Source organism: Perissodus microlepis, chromosome 22 (genome assembly GCF_051167445.1).
Source record: "Perissodus microlepis isolate ML-2025 ecotype Zambia chromosome 22, ASM5116744v1, whole genome shotgun sequence".
Classification (NCBI taxonomy): domain Eukaryota; kingdom Metazoa; phylum Chordata; class Actinopteri; order Cichliformes; family Cichlidae; genus Perissodus; species Perissodus microlepis.
In genome coordinates, this window is record NC_140481.1 from 19,356,421 (window position 1) to 19,377,567 (window position 21,147).

General features: G+C 39.5%; 1 protein-coding gene across 6 annotated transcripts in view; it reads right to left on the reverse strand.

The window, feature by feature from the left end:
• The window catches only part of LOC146362952 (CUB and sushi domain-containing protein 3-like), a 388,582-nt gene that overhangs the window by 162,086 nt on the left and 205,349 nt on the right, over nt 1-21,147 (reverse strand). For 5 of the 6 annotated variants that reach the window (XM_084918660.1, XM_084918663.1, XM_084918661.1 and 2 more), the window contains exon 5: nt 11,541-11,748. In XM_084918660.1, coding sequence (XP_084774786.1) covers nt 11,541-11,748 — 208 coding nt within the window. The remainder of the gene's footprint in view (nt 1-11,540; nt 11,749-21,147) is intronic. The other variant, XM_084918664.1, reaches the window with a different exon arrangement.

Genomic DNA, 21,147 nt, shown 5'->3' on the forward strand with positions numbered 1-21,147 from the left:
CGTGAAGACGAGAGGGCAGCGAGCGCGGGGTGCTCAGACACTGAGGAGTGGAGACAAGGAACACTAGCACTGGGAAGAGGACACGTCACGGGAGTCGGGAACGCACTGAGGATTTATTGTTATTGTCCGCGCCTGGGTCCTCCTTTTCCTCACATCCCCACGGTTGTCAACCGTGACATATATATGTTATATGTGTTGTTAAATCAGTCCATTACGTCTCTGTTACTTTTTAGCATAGCTGTAAAATGCTTGTTATAAATAATAAAATAAATCCAAACAGAAAAAAACCTTCAACATTTGGATCTGTCATGATCTGTATAACAAAGTGTGAAAGTTGAAGATGCCTCTGAGCCCTGGAGAGGAAATGACCTATTTTGAGTGTTTCTTAATCCTGCGTGAATGTGTATAACGTGACTTTGTTTGCATAAACACTATAATCTAATTATCATACACTAATCTAATTATAGACCTTACTTTGATTCTAAGAGTAATTTGATTAAGCTGTTTACATGCACAGCAGAGGAAGATTTATCTTAACATCTTATCTTGACTGAATTACTTTTCCCTTGTCAACTTTCAGAAATCCACAAACTGCCCTCACAAAATGGCAAATGTATGTCTCATTGGCTGGCTTTTTCTCCAGCTACTATGTAAGAGTCCTGCAGTTTGTCCCGATTTTGAGACACTATGAAAAAAACGACAGCAACTCTAAAAATTAATGCCTCCATATAGTCTGCACACTGCACAGATTGGCAGAACTCAGATGGACAGATTTAGTCGGCGTATGGTGTTTAGGTCTCTGAATAATCTTCCTATAATGAAATTAATTTCACAGCTCCACACACATTTTAATCCCACGGTGAACCTGCTGCACATGACCCAAGTCAAAGAAACCAGCGACTCTTGTTTTGCTCGCCTTAGTTAAATTGCACTGCTCTCATGATCATATTTGGCTTTATGTACAGGCAGCAACTGTCATATGAATTTAGTTTTTACACGTCTTCCTCCGTCTGTCCTTTTCTGTCTCTCTCAGCCCCGCTTGGTGTCCATCTCTTTCTGGCTACAACCTCTTTCCTCCCCCATGAGCCCCTCTGATGGCTTTATCTTCCTGTGTCTCCCCCTCCATTCCTCTTATTCTTCTTTCCACCTCTCTTCTCCTGTCAACTCTCATCTCCCCACTCCTTGTCCCTGATTCTGCACCTATGCTTTTGTCTCCTCTCTTCCTCATCTTCTTACCTTTCATCTCCACTCCTTCTCTCCTGGCTCTTCATGTCACCCCAATTGCCCCTTTTGACTCCTCTTTTCTACCAATTCGTCTCTTGTCTCCTGTCTCTTTTCCTTTCTTGTCTTCTTCTACGTGACCTGACACCGCCTCACTAAAACACCATGACAAGTCCCTCACTCCGTTTTTTTTTTTTGTTGTTTTTTTTTGCATCTCCTCTATTCTTCTTCTGTGCGGGTCCAACGGTGTTTTCCCAAAAGATTTCGGTAATTTGTTTCAAAGCCCATCAAAGGTGTGGGTTAATAATGGAGTGAATTTGCCTTGACATGCCTAGACAATAGCCTTGTAGACCTAAATTATGCTTTGGGCCACCAGAAATTGGATTTAAAAATTGATGCCCTCAGAGGAAGAGTGTGAAGGTCACTACTATAACCTATAAGCCCTGTTGCAAATAGATTCAGTGGAAAATAGTCTGCATCATGAACTTGTTTACCAGCTCTCCAAGAGAGTGATTTTGGTGCATGAATTTGGCTGATAATGGACTCTTTAAAATAAGTTGCTGATGTGATTTCAGATCATTTTGGGCAAGAAAAAACCCCAAACAAATATGGAGATGCACCAATCCAGGGCTTTTTTTTTTTTTTTACTTTTTTTTGTTATTTTTTTCACATTACAAATGCATCTTGGTTTTGGAGTCATAGTCATTACAGACAGCACGGGGCTAATCTGAAATACTGAACTCTGTCAACACAGGCTTGTGGAATTTGATTCAAACACCTGGAACCAGACTAGCATGGCTCCCTGTTCCTCTGTATTGATATGCTTGTGTTTACCTGCATCTTTAGATACATATTTGGAAAGATCTGATATGTGTGTTTGTTTGCTGAGTGTGTGAGAAAAACAGAGAAGGTGTGTGTTTGTGTTCAAGGTCACTGTTCCATTTCCGATTCGGGATGCTGCCGCTATCCCAGCATCCTCTCTGCCAGGAGCATTGATTAGCACTCGGCAAGCATAACATCACTCACACACTCACACACACACACACATTCTCACAGAGCTTCTTTTTCTATATTTCAAACGAATGCTAATGCTATGAGAACAGCAGACCCCTCCTGTAACATGTGATGTGCTATGACGACTACGAACAGACAGAACGATATAAGGCTGAGCCATGTAGAAGAACAGAGCAATTTCACCACTGTACATTATGAGTAAATTTTGACTGATGATGTGGGAGAAACGTGGTTCATATCTCTGTGACTAACCTGGACTTGTTCCAGTCACACAGTGCTTAGCTGTTACTCTCCATTAAATCAAACATTGTCAGCGGGTTGGCCCTATTTGCCAGAGTAAAGCCTGTAAAAGCTATTTCTGTTATATTAAAAAAATGTCATCACAGGCAACAATGAAGCATAACAAGCACGTTATAAACTCCTGGGTTATGGTGTGTGGATCTTGGATGTATATGGTTTTTAATGGCTTTTGTTATCAGCGAGCAAAGCTGATGCCGGCCTTGTTGATCTAAATATGCAAAGTTAAAAATTTATAATATGCAACTATTAACTATTAAAATATGCAACAACAACATGTATAACTTCAAACGCTATAAAGAAAAAATGAACTGTTTTCCAATATAGGCAAAACAAGTGACTAATGAGAACAAGAACAAGAAAACAGTGTTTACTTTGGTGATTTTCACCCAACACCCCTATAATCTAGTGGGCACATCATGCACTTCTGAGATGCTCTGACTTTACAGACAATCACTAAGGTCTGTTTTTGCAGTTGTGATGTTGAATGCATACTGCCCCATTAAATGTGTTGCTGTTTCAGATGTGATGATAGGGCACACAGTACTGTTACATCATGAGGGCTGATTGCAAACTGAAGTTTGCTTTTTAATGTCATAGTGTTAGCTGTTCAAAAAACAAGCACACACTGAAATGAAAGCTTCTATAACAGAAAGTATTGTGAATTTGCATAGTGATGTGGAGCAGCTGTTTTTTGTACATCTGTATACTGTGTGTGTGAATTGCAAAATGAATATTAGGCATATTGTATAATGGCTGTGTGAGAATATCTGTATCATACTGTGGTGTCAGAGCACAATTAACTGTCTGTTAAATCAACCTGCCTGCAGTGATATGACGCCAAGCACTTGGCAACAGGGTTTCGACTCCATCTTGAAGCTGACAAAAATTAAGTTTTAGTGGCCCTAAAAAGTGTTTCTAGACAAGCAGGGAATTGATAAATGACAGAGTTTGAATAGCCGAGTCCACCATTACCATGGATTTTGTGACGAGCTGTCAAGTAGGTGTACCTAAGTGCACTAAACAGTGTGCCATTTTCTGTAGTCAGGTAGACAGATATGAAAGAATGGAGTGACAGAAAGAGAGAGACCGAGAGAGAAAGAAGAAGCAAGGCAGAGAGAGAGAAAGAGATCCTTCTATTTAAGATGCTCTACTTGGTTTCAAGGGCAACTGACTCTGAAACAACAAAAAATAATAAGTGTGTGCTTGTGTGTATGAGTGTGTAGTGTTAGGCTAGGATTACAGGCATTTAGTTTGCAGTGATATACTTCTCTCATAGGCACAAGCAAACCTCTCTGCATACTGATTAGACACAAGTGTCTGAAAAGGAGAGGGTCTCGGTGGATGTGCATGTTTGCGAATGTGTGTGAGAAGTGACAGTGTGTATGAACATGGATGTAGGCTGTATCTGAGTACGGCGGTGTGAGTGTGAAAACGCTGCTGATAGCCCCAAAGCAACTGATAAACACATAGCAAATTATTCCAAGCGCTCACTATTACTGGAAAATTAGCCATTAGCTTTCTGTTCTAATTGCAATGAAAATTAGCATTTTAGCTATTAGCTTCTTGCCTAAATTGTCTATGGAAATTAGTGTATTAGTCCTTGGTGTTGTGAGTCAATTTTTGAGGAAATCAGGTATCAAGTGCTGGCATTTACAAGAACTATCATGCAGCAAAAGAGTCAATAGCTTACATTCTGCCAGTGCTAATGATGTCATTTAAAGTGAACTACGCCTTTGCTTGTACATGCCAAATGTTTATTTAATAACTTCTAGAGAAAAAGTAGCACCTATCAAGCCAACTTTGATGATAATTTTTTACCAGTTTAGGGATGCAAAAACACCTACACTGTTACTGATATCTGTTAGATACCCAAATATCGTTTGAACCTATTTTAAAAGCACGCTCCCTTTGATGTCAAATCAGCTGTTTGTTTATTTTGCCCACAGTAAATATTAAGGATCTTATTTGCACACTTCCACATGTGCTATAATGCTGTTATGAGTCCCGGGACTTCCCAGGGACACTCTGATTAGTTAAGACACCTTCCAATGTATCTGTAACTTGGCTTCTGGATATTTACCCGTCTTAAATTGTTTCATCATAGAACTGTGTTATGGTTGTACGACGTGACATTAAATTCAGACGGTGTATCATAATAACAAAAAAGCACTATAGCTGAACAAAAACTCAAATTGAAGGAAAAGACAAATTTCTAATAATCCAGGCCTATTTTTTTTCTTTTTAAAGCAATGGTAATAATAATAATGGTGATTCCAAGAATTGAAGAAAAAGGAAGAAAAAGGTGCATTTCAGCTATGAAACAAATGTGAAATGTGCACATAGAAACACAATTTTATACAATCCTAGAAAATAGGACACGTCCATCCAAGTCTGTCTATTTGTAACAGCTCCAAGAGCCAATTACATATAATAGGTCAGCTCTTAAAGGGACTGCAACCTTTTTTTCAACACGGGTATATATATATATATTAGGGGTGCAACAATACTCGTATCGATATTGAACCGTTCGATACAGTGCTTTCGGTTCGGTACGCATATGTATTGAACAATACAACATTTTTAATTTATTTTATCAACTTTTCTTCTGACGATGCTGTCTGTGTTGAGAGCTCAGTGGATCTGCGCTCGACAGTGCAGCCTAGGCGGAGTAGTCGAACGCAGATTCACTGAGCGCAGGGCAAGCTAGCAAGACAGAAGATAAGCTCTCGTTGCAACATGGCAAATTGAACCTCCCCCACCCTCATTCAGATCTGGCGTTTGGAACTATTTTGGTTTTCATGTGACGTATGACCCTGAAGGTAAGTGCGTCATGGACAAAAGTAAAACAGTATGTCGGATGTGCCACGCAATGCTCAATTACATTGGTGGGAACTAGTGCGTTAGCGCAGTTAGCTCGTTAACGTGTTGACGCCGTCCAGCCCCACGCACGGGGGGATCCGCGTTAGCTCGTTAACGGAGATTTGCCGTGTTGTGGCGTTAACGTCATTTCAACGAGATTAACGCTGACAGCACTAGTGGGAACACAACGAATATGACTGCACATTTACTCTAGACAAGTGGAAGCAGACAAAAACAACAAGCACGCATGCTACAAACTTTACCCGAGTCATTTAGACAGCCGTTAGCACATGATTCTCCTTATGGGGACCTGATATGTTTAATATGCTGCTGAGAATATACCCCAGAAGAAGCGTATAGTATAGCTTTTATTTTGGAAAGAGCCATTTCTCTGTAATAAACTCTCTTTTCCAAAGATGAGTGATTTCTCGATCAGATAGATTTATTTTTTTATTACTTTGTTGTTTCAGAAACATTAAATTTAAAAACTGTACTTTTGAGTTAAAATATATATTTATAATTTTAATAAATGACAAATTAAAAAGGCATGAACATTTTTTTTGTATCGAAAAAATATCGAACCGTGACACCAAAGTATCGAACCGAACCGTGAATTTTGTGTATCGTTGCACCCCAAATATATATATATTTATATTGTGGTGTGTTGGAGGAGCAACTAGTTCTCTCCCATCATGCCTTGGGACATGTGCTGCTGTTTAGATGTTCTTGTTTTATTGTTTATGGTTACGTTACTTTTAACTGTTATCTTTAATGTTGTGTTTATACTACGGTACAAAGTCACTGACAGTTATTGTTTTATAGAAAGAATGCAGTTCCATAGTGAGTTCTGTTATGCTGTTATTGACACTTGAAGCACATTGTAGCTCCAGCAACTGTTTAATACAAAGCTCCCCCTACCAGCTTGGGATTGAACAGCAAGCTCACTCTGTGGAGCTTCTCTCTCTCTCTCTCCCTCTCTCTCTCTATATATATCTATATATCTATATATATCTATATATCTATCTATATATATATATATATATATATATATATCTATATATATATCTATATATATATATATATATATATATATATAAATGAAAAAAAGAAACTATTTCAGATCCAAATAGCAGTAATACAGTGAGTGATAATACAAACCTCTTCAGAGTAACAAAATCTAATAAATTCTTGTCACTGGCTTTAACCATTGCTGTATGAATTCAAAAGCGAGCAAAAGTAATGCCTTTTTTTATTTTTACAAAGTATCTGGGCATGTTTTGCAATCTGGATGTCTTAGGCTTTGGGAAAAAAACATTTACAAAGAAAAAACAACTGTCAACAGGCTCCTGTCAATTTAACCAGAAACAGCTGGCCTGATTTTCCTTCTGCTGAATGCTAACGGTGCTAATGGCATTGACATTGTCAAGATCACTTCAAAAGAATGTCTGTGTAATCCGTTCCCACAAATGCTCTGATAAGATCGGCTTCTTTGGACTCCTAATGCAGTGCATAAACAGAAATCTCTTATAACAGAAATTGCCTTTAGGTGTTGCTGACTTCAAATATAAAGCATGCTACCTGCTCAACTGTTTTAATGTTATTTTAATGTGTTCCTCTCTTCCATAATTATAATCGTTCTGATAAGACAGTGTTTACAGAGTGGGGGCACGGGAACAGTGTTGTTGACAGAGTGACTTTTTGTCAATATCAAGTTTCAAGAATTTCTATGAGGACAGAGAGGACAGTCAATGAAAAAATAATCTACTCGCATGCAAACCAGCATGGATACTTAAACAAAAAACAAAACACAAACACATGAATGGATGTGATTTGTATCTGTTCTTTGAATTGAAGCTAACTGGGAAATCTAATTTGTTTGGGCTCAATAACTTATTGGAAAAATAACTTTGCATTAAAAAAAAGAGCAAAGTGACAAAGTGAAATTGTTATTTTGTCACTTTGGCAATCAATGTTAGACAGGAAGACTTATACGTATAGTACTCTGCAAAAGTCTTGAATCACCAATTAATTCTTTGTATTTTGCTTCCAAGAGGAATACCTTCCTGCCTTTTAAGTGCTCTTTGAAGGTCTTTCAGAGGTTTTCTTTGGACATTGGTTGCTTTTTCACTCATGTTCACTCCAGTCCTTGTACCTGACAATTTTCACTGTATCTTTAGGCTCTTTGTTACTAGCAGCCTGTCACCAAAACACACAATGAGATTACATTTCTAGAGCTGAATCTATGGAAAATAAAATACAACACAGATTGACAGGCTTAAAATAATATTTTTGCAACAATAAAATTATTCCCAAAGAGCTATTTGTCACAAAATTAGCATTTATCAGCATGGTCGATCTCACCGTTTCCCAACCAGTGTGCCGCGGCACATAGGTGTGCTGTGAGAAATGGTCAGGTTTGCCGTGGAAGATTATCTGGTTCCACCTGATTAGTACACAAAGGCTACGTTCACACTGCAGCTGAAAGCGCATCAAATCCAACTTTTTTGACCCTATGCGACCCATATCTGATCATGGTATGACAGTGTGAACGGCACAAATCCGAAATTTTCAAATCCGATCTGGGTCACTTTCGTATGTGGTACTGAATCCGATACATATCCGATGTTTTAGAAAGTGACTGCTGTTTGAATGGTCAAGTCGCATTAAATCCGTCTTTTACTGTCACTGACACAAGACAGATGCAAATTATCAGCTCCGGAGAAGCGCCCGATAAGACATCGCGAACGCTTCCTGGCCATCCAGCGTAGATGTCAGTGAAACTGTTGGGAAGACAGCGTGAACATTTTATTTGTACTGTATAATCTGCAGATTCTGACAGAAATCTGCAACTATCCTTTGAAGCACCGCTCCTCTCTAAAACAGCAATAAGGATAATTATTAGGTTATTTGCATTATTATGTAAATAACAAAATAACTTAAAGCAAAAATTGGGAAACGTGAAGTCCGAAGTCTTTATATTAAGGGCCATCAGTCAAACAATATTGTTTGCTCTGGGTCTAAACAGAGCGCGTTGTGTGTGACATCTTCTTTTGCGCATGCGGGCCGCTGTGAGGGTTCACACTAGAGCGCGTTTGCTGTCGCATTTTATTTGTAGTGTGAACAAGCAGACAAAAAAATCGGATTTGATCAAAAAATCGGAATTGAGCATTAAGACCTGCAATGTGAACGTAGCCTAAGCGACCGGGCCGAGTAACAGGAAGAACAATTACATTCTCTTCCACTAGAGGGCAGTACAACTACCTGCTCTAATTAAATGGGTTGCCAACTGAAAGTAAAGCAGAAGAAGACAAAGAAGAAATTACATAATAGTCATGCTGCGAGTGAGACAACACAGCGTGTAATAGCAATCGATAAATATTTGAAAAGAAAAAGTTGTCAGTCTAACCTGGGTCCTGGAGAAAATTCCGATCCAGATGAAGGCCCTAGCATGAGTAGTGGTCAGAAGAAAGCAAAACTGGTATACTGGGAACAAACCGAGCCAATTTCGCTATGCGTGGTGTGCGGGGGAAAAATGATCGCTATGCTTTTTGTGACATTTGTGTTTGGTGGTGTGCCGTGTGATTTTTCCTAATGTGAAATGTGTGCCGTGGCTCCAAAAGGTCAGGAAACACTGCTCTATCTAATGTGTCCTAAAAACAGAAAACACAAGTAAAGAACAAAAGAAGACATGGAAGGCCTAAAAAATAATCTAAAGCAGATGAACAGAAGCTGAAAGCAATGTCAAAGGCCTGGGAGATGCATCTGCCCTTTCAGTTGATCCATCTACTGTTCACTGACGCCTTATCAGAAATGGTCTCAGTGGAAGGGTGGCTCTCAAGAAGCCATTCATAAGGAAGGAAACCAGGGAGAAAGATAGTTTTTTTTGTTTGTTTTTTTAGCATGACAATGATCCCAAACACATCACCAATGCACTAAAAGTATACTGGATAGAAAAACCCCAGAGCCTAGACCCCAATATTATTGAAGCATTGTGGGGTCATCTTGACAGAGAGCAGAACAAAAGGCCGCCAACATCCAAAGAGCATCGAAATGTCCTCCAAGAAGCTTGGAGAACTATTCCTGAAGACTACTTCAAGGAATTACAAGAAAGCTGCCTAAGAGAGTTCCGGCTGTGCTGAAGAATAAATAAAATAAATAAATGTGCTGCACCTGTTTCCCATTTTCAAGGCAAAAAATAAAGAATTGAGGGGTGCCTCAAGACTTTGCACAGCAATGTATGATACTTTGTTTGAAATGCAGACCTAGAACCGACATGCTAAGTCCCTCATGGTTTTCAGCTATACATTTATCCACTGGACTGACAGATAACATGTGCTAAATGTAATGCATCAAAACTTGTTGGGCTGTCAGAAAACACTGACCTCAAAGAAAACCTCAACTGTAAATGTTTAGCAGGTGCTTCTATTGGCATCGGGACAGGTTGGTAACAGTTTTGTTCCAGGCTGTACACCAGATTGTCTCTATTTTCCTCTCAGTAGAAAACTATAACCGCATGACCAACCCGACTGCCAGAGAAGACCCATGATATGAGAAAATCAACCTATGCAGCGACCTTAGTATGTGACTCCAGAGTTAATTCAGCAAGTAAATAACTAAACAGTAATATATTACATGAGCCAAGACAGCAGTCAGACTAAATCACACACTACCAGCCAGCACCACATTTTCCCCCAAAGGCCAACAAGCTAACTGAGCCATAAATAGTGGTTGTAAATATTCTTAGAAGGTGAGTTTTTACAGCAGTAAGGTTCTGTATTTGCCTCTGGTTCAAAGTGAAAGCAAGATACAAATTACCTAAATGGCTTTATGCTTGCTGAAAATTTGTTACAAATTATTTAATTGTATTTGAAAATATTAGTGTTCTTTTTTTTCCTCACTGTGAATTTGTGGCCATCGGGCATGATAACATAAGTACATCAATGCATATTTCATTCTATAGTACAAGAAAGTAAACTGGCAGAACACATTACTGGAGACTTCTTATGGCTTTTGTAAAGCTAGTTTTTACTGGCTAATATTTGTATGTTGTTCTTTTGCTTTTAATGCATTCTTCTAAATATGTAAATATTGTTTTAATGTGCCATCTTAAAAGTTATATATATATAGCGACTATCACAATTTGGGATATGTGTGAAATGCGACCAGCATAGCTTGACTTCATTTAACATAATTCCAAGTATCACACAAGTGAGCACCTGTCTAGATACACCTACACTTTCATAAAAGCAGGTAGCTGGCTATTATTACTTCCTTCCAACAACACAGGCATGCCTACACTCCAATCCGAAACCATGATTAGATTCAAATTGGTTACAGCAAAGGCAATGGTTGATCAATACTCTAATTTAACAACAATCAATAAACAGCCAGAGCGATAAAATATTGTTATGAGTGAACCATCTGAAAACATGGGGTTATAAAACTAGCACAGATCGGTTAATTCCTGTGAGGTACACAAGAATCATGCACAAATACTGTACATGAAACTGTTGCCCACACACTTACACAGGTCACAGGTCAAAACTGTTATACCTCCAAAACAAGCAATAAAAACTGTACTTTTATATCTATAATAATGTTTTCTTTTTATTACCTGTTCTTACTTGAGTTCTAGCTTATTTTTATTACCCATTCTAACTTTTTATTACCGTACTCCAAGTGTGGTTGAATGGAACCATAAACTCAGCAACTACGTGTCTACACCTGCTTTTGCAGAAATGTCAGATCTCAAATGTCAACCAAATCTTTTTTTTTAAAGTTCAATTTTTAACCAGCACCACTTTTCATACAAGACAACAAATATACCAGGAACTTGTAACCGCTATACTCTTTATTTTACTGGCCAGCTGCAGGTTCTATGAAGCTCTACTGGTAAGTGTTTGAGCCACCATTTACTGCTTGTCATAAAAGGCATTTTTTGCAATAAGAGCATCTACAGCTTGCTTTCATTTTGATCACAGAACTGATTGCATGCATCTCTTTTTCTCTGAATTTAACACTAAATTGTAGGTCGTTTTCATTCTGCAATTAAGGACTGCAACGTAAGAAGTCAGCAATTCTTTTTCCCAGCAATACCTTGATGGGGACATAAACACATGCATGGCAAAGTGAATACAACGACTCACCAAATGGTTGGTGGTTCAGATCCCTCCACTTCCAGATAGTCATACTTTTCCTCTGTCTGGAAGTCTGTAAAGATGACAGAGATGGTGTCTCCAGGTTCGGCCAATAGGATCCAAGTACAGTCGGCTTGGTTACCATAGTTGCCGGGGTAACCGGGACTGGTCACCACCCCACTGCCGCCCCTCACAGTGCCCCCACATGTGTCCTCAGCTGTCAATCAAATCAGAGTGACAAATAGAAAACCTGGATTAGGGAGAGGAGGAGGGACCGAGGGGCGGACTTTTTTTTTTTTTTTTAATTGAATTTCTTGCTTTTGGAATAAATTGTTTTAATTTTCACAGCTATATTAGACTGGGTGAGTCAATCGACAATTTAGTATAATCGATTCTGTCTGTTTACCAAATTAGCAATTAAGATCTCATTCTCAATATAGCTAACATTATTTCTTAATCAATCTTAAAGATTAAAGTTCAGCCAGCCCAACTCCCCAACTCTCTCCCTCTAAGAAGTGATTTTTCTCAGTCACTGTAATTTTTAGTCTTACAGGTTCACTCTTTTCTCTACAGTGTGATTGTTATGCTGTGTCTGGATTGTTAGAGATGGATAACTTTCTCATGACACATCAACTGTAAAGTCATGTTAAAACCATATTTTGCAAATATGGAGCTCTCACATAGCATTTCAGATATGAAAATTAGCACGTATAGTAGATACTCTGAACAGCCCTTTATGGACTATAAGTTATCTGCCTTTAAGTCTGTACATGTCATAGAAAATTATTGCTTTTTTTAGCCAGTTAGAATTAGAAGTGGGGTTTAAGGGTTAGGCTGCAGTTCCTGTCACACCCAGAGCTGCTGTCCTCTCCTCCAATAATAGGGTAAGTTTCCAGTTTCTCCAATTCCTGAGCTCCGCTCTCGTCTCCTCCAATCACCACCTAGGAACTTTAGATTCAAATGTTTCCCAATTGGCTTTTTTAAAGTTAATCTTTCAATTAAACCTTGATTTGGTTCAAAACATATGGAACAGATGTGAAAATCGATTTGCCTGATTTTCTTTAATTGGTGATCACATCTGATTTCGAGCATTGTCAAATTGACAGTAGTACTGATTATTGTATAACAGATAAAGACACATGGATTGCGCTGTGCACACGGCATAAATTATACACATATAATTTATACAGATACACTCAGTGAGAAAAAAACATACTACATTGGACCTTGTTGTGTCACTGGGACATTGGCTGTATGGGAGGTTATTTCAGAAGAGTGTGCTCAATTCACTTTTTCAAAATACTTTTATCTATACATATGTTTTAAATACCCAATTCATTTCTGGATATTAAAAAGAAAATGCTTATTTTTTGCATTTTAAACTGTATTTATCAGAAGCAAATTGAGCCTTGCCAGTATCACAGTGAGAAAAGATACAATGTTGAACCTTTTTTTCAGAGAGCGTCCAACTTTAAACATGGTATAAATTATACCTGTATAATTTATAGTTATATACATAAAAGAGGCAATACTGCATGTAGCACACTCTTAAAGCAGACATGCGTTTTCGTACATACCAGCAAGTGCAATTTGGGATGACACTCAATTAAATGGAATTCCCATGTTGACATAATTCAGTTTCAGACATGACAGAGGAATACCAAATGCCCGTCCCTTAAACTGCACTCACTGATATAGTGAAAAAGACATATCCTTTACAAGAGTGTAGACAGGCACTGTCAGGTATACATGCACGCTTTTTTTGGCTCATCCAGGCAGTGCTGCCCCGGGGGGATGCATGTACAGATGACAGAGATAAGGTAGGGACCAAACCACGCTCCACCCACAGGATGGGTGAAGAGAATAACTTTGGTCAAAGACTCACAGACTCTAGCAACAGATGGTGACCCATAGAAATGAATAGAAACGTTACTAAAAGATACTAGAAATCGGACAGAACACTGAGTAGAGACAGGAAATACAAAGAGGCTAACAGGGGAACATAAATAGATAGGAACAAATACAGACAAACAAAAATATAGTGAAACAAACAAGCAAACAAAAAATAGAGATCAGATTGAATTAGGCAAAGTGTTGGTGCAAACAGCACCAGATAGGAAATGAGAAACAGAATGAATCAAATAAGTGGTTAAAATGAATTTTAAAATAGACCCAGACTCCTTTTTTTTAATAGATCAGAGTATGAAGTTAGGAACAATACACATTTCCACTGATTCTGTGTCATTAGTAATGGTGCCTGTGTCAAAACATTAAGCGGTGTTCCACATTTGCTGAGATGGAAAAAAAATGTTGTGCATTGTCCCGAACTACAGGTGCTGATGTGCTGAGAATGAAGCACAGACATGCATTATTAATTTGTTAACAATTTATTAATTTAACACAATTCACACAGGCCCTTGAACCTGTCAGTCATACAAATAGACAGACAGACAGACAAGCAGGCAGGCAGGCAGGGCAGGCACTGACAGACAGACCATTCAGTTATCCAGGCAGACTCTCATTCCTCAGCTCGACAGGTAAGGAGATTTGTGTAAATGACCCAACACACCGAACCAAGACCTGCTGAGACCCCATCACATTTGCAGGAGTGCAATGAACAGTGGTCTGTTTGTGTATGCGTATGCTTGTGTAATTGTATGTGTGTGTGTGTGTGTGTGTGCGTGTGCCTGTGTCCACACCATGGGAATGAGCTGCTTGCAGGATGACAGCTGTCACTGGTTTATCATGACAACAGCAGGGCGTCCACGAGCACCAGTGGACACACACCTGCAGCCACGCACACATACAGGCAGATGTGCACGCCCATGCACACACCTCCACCAGCCCTCCAGCTTAGTGATGTGACGGCTGACAGACAGGTGGAATATCCTCAAGGTGCACTGATGTGTGTTTTATTGAGCAAAAGGAAATTAACTTGTAAAAGGAAAAAAAAAGCTTGCATTGATCTGCAGAATATAAAATTGTGTGCTTTAATATAAATGCTCGATTTAAATGAATGCAGTAAATGTTACTATACTGGGATGTATCAACTATATTTGTCCGATGTGTCTGACTTCCTTAAAAAAATAATAAAAATTTGGATATTAAAGAACAATTGTTTTAAGATAGCAAAACAGCATTTTCCTGTTTGTGTCCCCTGTGTATGAGTCGCACAGCCTCCCTTATTAGTATCCCCTGAGCTTATTATTAGGCATCCAGAAGTAGCTCGCTGGCTAGTTTCAGTACCGAAGCAATGTAAGATACATCAAACATCTACAGTTTGCAAAACATATCCCACACCCCTGTATACTCGAAATAGCGAAAACTTTATAACTCACTTTTAAAAGCGACACCTTGTCAAAACAAAGATAAATGGCACTCACAGTCACAGTAAAGGAAGGTGCACAAGCAGTCAATTTAAGACCAGTAACAACAACGCTAGTCTCCAGAGCACATGAGCTGATAACTCCACAGAGTCAAACGCAATAACCAAAACCATAAGTTATCTTATTTGCAAGAACATGTGTCCATATAGAGATGTTAAAAACGCAGGATTCAGACAAATTAAACTGAATCTAGAATTGATGCGTTTGCAGCACTCCCTGAAAAACATCCCAGCAGTGTGCTGTGTGATGATTGGAGGCAGCAGCTCACATCAAATAAAGTTTTGCTGCTGCAGCACTTCACAAACCACAGACAAGAAAGTGATTTAAAAGAGCTGGAAGCTGTCTGCCTGTTAGCATCCGAACGAAAACTATAGTATTATTGACTACATATAACAAAAGACAGTGTTATTTCATACAGTGCTGTGGTGCATTTATTTATCACACTTTCACATTTCAGATCATCCAAGCAACTAATTTTCATATTGAACAAAGATAACCAGAGTAAATACAAATTGAAATTTGTAAATTATGATTTCTCAGATGGGAAATGGTTATCCAAACCTAACTGGCCCAATGTAAAAAAGTAATTGCCCCCTAAACCTAATGACTGGTTGTGCTACACTTGGCTGGAAGAACTGCAATCAAGCATCTGTGGTAGCTGGCAATACGTCTTTCACATTGTTGTGGAGGATTTTTGTCCCACTTTTCTTTGCAGAATTGTTATAATTGAGCCACACTGGAAGGTTTTCAAGCATGGCAGAACTGTTTAAAGTCATACCAAACCATCTCGATCTGATTTAATTCTGGATTTTGAGTACGACACTTCAAAACCTTCATTTTGTTTATTTTAAGACACTCAAAGGTAGAGTTGCTGATGTGTTTCAGATCATTGCCTTGCTGCATAACTCAAGTGAGCCTGAACTTTAGGACACAAACTGATGGCTGCAAATTCTCCTTCAGGATTTTTTGGTAGAGAATTAATGGTTTAATCAGCTACAGCAAGTTGTCCAGGTCCTAAGGCAGTAAAGAGGCCCCAGACCTTCACGCATCCACCATCATGTTTGACTGTTAATATAATGTTCTTTTTAATGAAATGCTGTGTTAGTTTCACATCAGGTGTAACGGGACTCAAACCTTCTAAAAAGTTCAACCTTTTTCCTGTCAGTCCACATAATATTTTTCCAAATGTCTTGGAGATCATCAAGATGTTTTTTGCCAAATGTGAGACAACCCTTTGTGTTCTTTTTGGTCCAACTCTCCCATGGATGCCATTTATGCCGAGTCTCTTTCTTATTGTTGAACCGTGAACTCTGACCTTAACTGAGGCAAGTGAGGCCTAAAGTTCTTTAGATGTTGTTCTGGGGTCTTTTGGGACATCTTGGATGAGCCATTGATTCACTGTTGGAGTAATTTTGCAAGGCTGGCCGCTCCTGGGAAGGTTCACCAGTTTCCTCCATTTGTGAATAATGCCTCTCAGTGTGATTCAGTAGAGTCCCAAAGACTTAGAAATTCTGGATAGTGCATTATGTGTTCCTTTTTGAGCTCTTTTAGGCTACTTCACTTTGTCAGACAGTTTCTGTTTAAGTGGTTTCTTGATTAAACAAGTCTGGCAGTAATCAGACCTGGGAGTGGCTCATGATGCTGGACTCAGTTTTTTCAAAAAATGTGTCTCTTCACAGTTAATTCATGATTGAACAACCAAGGACAATTACTTTTTCACACAGAACCAGGTAGGTTTGAATAGAAAAACTGCACATCTTTGTCTAATATAATTTTTTTGATGATCTGAAACATGTAAGTGTGACAAATAAGAAATCAGAGAGGGGCAAACACATTTTTCAGAGCACTGCATATACTATGAATATTATATTGTTTATTGTCAAAGCTTGCTGTTAGATGCTTTGACAAACGCCTTTTTACAAATTTGTCATTATTGTATGAAAATATGGAGCCTGTAACTCATTATGAAAGCCATCATTTTAGCTGACACATGATGCAATTAGGATCCTCACTAATTCTGTTGTGTGTCATCTAGTAATGGCAGGCCTGGTCAGAGACCGCTTCAGGAGCATCTGCTCTAATAAAAAGAGACATTTGTTGCGTGTTCACAGGGGAGCGTGTGATACCTATAGCCAACTCTGATTACCTTCTGTTAGTGTGCAGCAGACATGGCATGAAACTAGTCAGATTTCCTTGTTGCACCTGCTAATTTTGGATACTGCTTGCTCCTGCCTGATCAATCATAATGACACATCTGTGTGACAGTGTTAAATATTACCGTGCCTAACCTTACATCTCCTACCGCTCCCTGGTCTGTCTCGGCTGCAGTATAAAAGGAATGCAGCATAATTAATGTAAGTTTTTCTAATTTTAACCCTTTAATTGACTAAAAAAATGCCCGATTCGTTAGTCTGCTTTACCCATTGAGCTGTCTTGGCCTGCTCTCCTTATTTCCCTTTAAGCTCCAACAGTAGCTCAACAATCCTGTGGTCCAGATTATAGTGAGACACTGGCTCAAACTGTATTTCCTTAATTATAAACAAGCACAAAACTCCCAAAATCCTTTATCACGTCTTCCCAGATAAAGATTGCATATAATTATTTTCACTTTCAGAAATTACATAATGTTCTTCAAAGACCTGCAATGATTCATTTATCCCTTTCAATACCCCGGTCAAAAAAAGTTTAACATCATTCAATCACATTTTTTCCTATAACTGCAGGCTCAACACTTTGTCATGAAACGTTATCAAACGTTTCTATTTCCCCTCATCAAACAGCTCTCTTGAGAATGTTAAGCCTTAAAGGTTGTACTTCAGGATTATGTGATGCAATCTAGCACATCAATCCTCCGACACTGACCAAGACAAAAGATGCCTTGGAACAACACCTTAGGGTGACTACACCAGACACCACTTGGGATCTCATTATTAGCTGCCAGAGCGTCTCTCCTCCGTTTGCATTTGCCTTGGCTTACTGCAGTTAAAAGTTACTCATCGCCTCTATTGTACTGCTGCGAAATTGTCAAAAAATGTTCTTGACCTTCGCGCCAGCTGATGATACGAGCGGCTGTGTCATCAATCACCAGTGATAAAGGGCCATATGTTCTGATTAGGCAACTCTGCTCTGTACAATGCCAAAAACTAACTAGCTTTATTATTTCATTTTGAGACCACAACTTCAGTGAGATCGAAAATAGAATTTTATTACAAATGAGTCTGATCAAGATTGTAAATCAGTTAAGCGTTTAATTTAATATTTGCCTGATAATGAAGGAACACAGAGATTGCTGCACCTACAGGCAACACATAAGCTCACTTGAACACACAAAAATAAATGTGGTTGATTATTACATTATTAGTAGAAGTGACTGATAATGATTATTTTTTAAATATCAATTAAAAACGCTGTTAAGATTGAACCAACAACTGTCTGTAACGGTCAGCCTAAAGCTATTATATCAAGAGCTATGGTTATTTCCAGATCATATCTTATCTATCCATCCATTTTCTTCTGCTTATCCAAACCAGGGTCACAGGAGCCTATTCCAGCTGTCATGGGGCGAGAGGTAGAGTACACCCTGGACAGGTCATCAGTCTGTTGCAGGGTTAACACAGACAAATAGCCATTCACGCTCACTTTCACACCTATGGTCAATTTAGAATCACCAACAAATCTAACCCCATGCATGTCTGGACTGTGGCAGGAAGCTGGAGAACCCGGAGAGAAACTGTGCAGGTACATGGGTGAACATGCACGTTCCACGCAGAAAGACCCCAGGCTGGATTTGAACCCCTTGCTGTGAGGCAACAGCAGTAACTACTCTGGGGAAGGCTGTGGCTCAGGAGGTAGTACGGGTTAGTGGATCAATTCTCCAGGTTCTCCAGTCTGCATGTCGAAGTATCCTCGGGCAAGATCCTGAACCCCCAGTTGCCTCCAATCAATTACTGTGCGTGTGAATGTTAGACAAAAGGCTTATGTATAGAAAAAAAGTGCTTGTGCAAATGTGTGTGTGAGTGTGCAAATGAGGATTGTAGTAAAAAGTGTTTTGAGTGCTCATCTAAAGTACATAAGCACCACATAAGTACACATTTAAGACTGTGCCACCATGCTGCTCACTTATCTAAAGAAAAATAAATGGATGAATCAGCATCCATGAATAGATCTGCATATAGCTAATAATTAGCATTAAGTGTTTAATTTGATGCATTTTGCACATCACGAGTATATCATGACACTGGTTTCGTTTTAGGTGCTGTGTACCCTACAACATTCAGACCCATGGACTTCCAAAAAACTGCCCATTTTTTTGGCCAGTACCAATTCAAGCCAAAATAAATGAGGGTTGAATCAAGATCCACATAAAATCATCAAATCCATTAACCTGTGCTAACACTGTAAAATACAAGATTGTGGTTGGGTGCATATTTTAGCCTGTTGTGCTTTTAGACATCTGATGTTTGATTGATTAACACTTGCTGGTGAACTTTGTTTCAAATGACAAACTACAGGTGAGAGATTCACAAAGAACCGTGAAGAAATGTCTTATGATCCCATCACGGAGGATCAACCTAAATAAATCTATAGGCAGAGACTGCTTTGCTGTCTGTGTGCACTGCTGTGATCTCTTCTCCGCTTTTATTTCAGACAGTAACCTGGGGAGGCGCAACACATACTCATGCCCCAGTGCACTGACCCACTGGAGGAGGGAAAGTGTGCGTGTGTGTGTGTGTATGGAAGAGGGTGCTTTATGTGTTAGCGTGTGAGAGGGAAAGAGAGGTAGTGTTTGCCATGTTGCCTTCATTTCTTATCACATCAGTGAGTTGGTACTGGCCTTTTCTTTGCCTTTCCGCCTCTCGCTCCCTCTCTGGTTGTTGTTGTAACACCATCTCTTTTTTCTTCCCTACTGGTCTCCGCTTGCTACACCTCTCCTCTTCCCTTTGCTGCATGAAGATTATTTTTCGTAGTAAAACAGTGCATGTCCTCCACTGCCCTCGGCTCATTTAAGCTGTTTCTCCCACGCGCTGCAGTCCCAAACTTGTCCAGACATTATACATCAGCAGTGCATGTGAGAACACAAATGTCTAACGTGGTCAGATCAGATATTCAACAGTCTTTAACTGTCTAGCTCTCTAGTGTGATGTCCAATAGTGTGAGAACAGCACAAGTAATGTCCGATGAATTTACAGCTAGCGAGTGTTCAGTCTGTGTCCTTCGAGGACCAAACCAGTACAGTAACACATCAGAAGGGTTTGTGAGAAAGGACATTTTCAGACAATGTCCCAACCTGATTTTCCAGTTCATATGTGAAAACAGCTTAAGCCCCCACCCACCAACACCGACACACGCACACACTTTATACTTCATTCTCTTTTTCAAATTCATCCCCACTCACTCTACCGTCTCCTTCCTCATCATCCCCCTCACCCCCCAACTCTCCATCTCACTCTCTCTCTCGCTCCTTCTCTCACATGGCCCGGGGTGCTTTGATCACTCGTTCTTAGCCTCCTTATCCTGCTTCCCTCTCTCCCATCCGTTCATCCCGTCTTCTCTACTGTGCTGTCATCAATATCGCAGTCATCTGAGGATTCCTTCTTTATCCCTCTCTGTCTCCCTGTGTCTTTCTTTAAGATCTTACTCTCTTTGCATTTCACTCTCCATCTCTTACTCTCTCGCGCTGTCTTTCTGCTGATTGATTTTACGTTTAATGGCTTTTCTGGCCTCATCTCTTTCTCTCCTCTCCTTTCACTGTCTGTCCCACCTCCCCCACCCCCCGCAACCCCTCCACCCCCTTTCCTTCCTTCTGTCCCATAACTCCATCTCCTTTCCTGCATCACTTTGATAGGCAGATCACTATCACCATCAGATTTGCGCACAGACACACACACACACACAGACTTCAATCACAGAAGACCCCGTGTGCTGTCAGCCTCTAAGGATTATGGGCCATCTACATCATCCTCTCTTTCCCTCTGTCTTCAGGCTGTATCCATCCATCCCTTCTGCTCTCTTATCTACATCCATCCACCCATCCATCAACCTCTTGCCCCCACCCTTGTACTGTAAAGTCGAATATATATTGCCACCCCTCTTTCTCTCTCACCACCCCTACTATACCTTTCATACCTAAGCTTACCTACAATAAATGACCAAATACACATGAAATATACAGGAAGACGTCCACATAAATGGGTTAGGGTTAGGTAGTTATGTATAAGTAATTAGCCTCT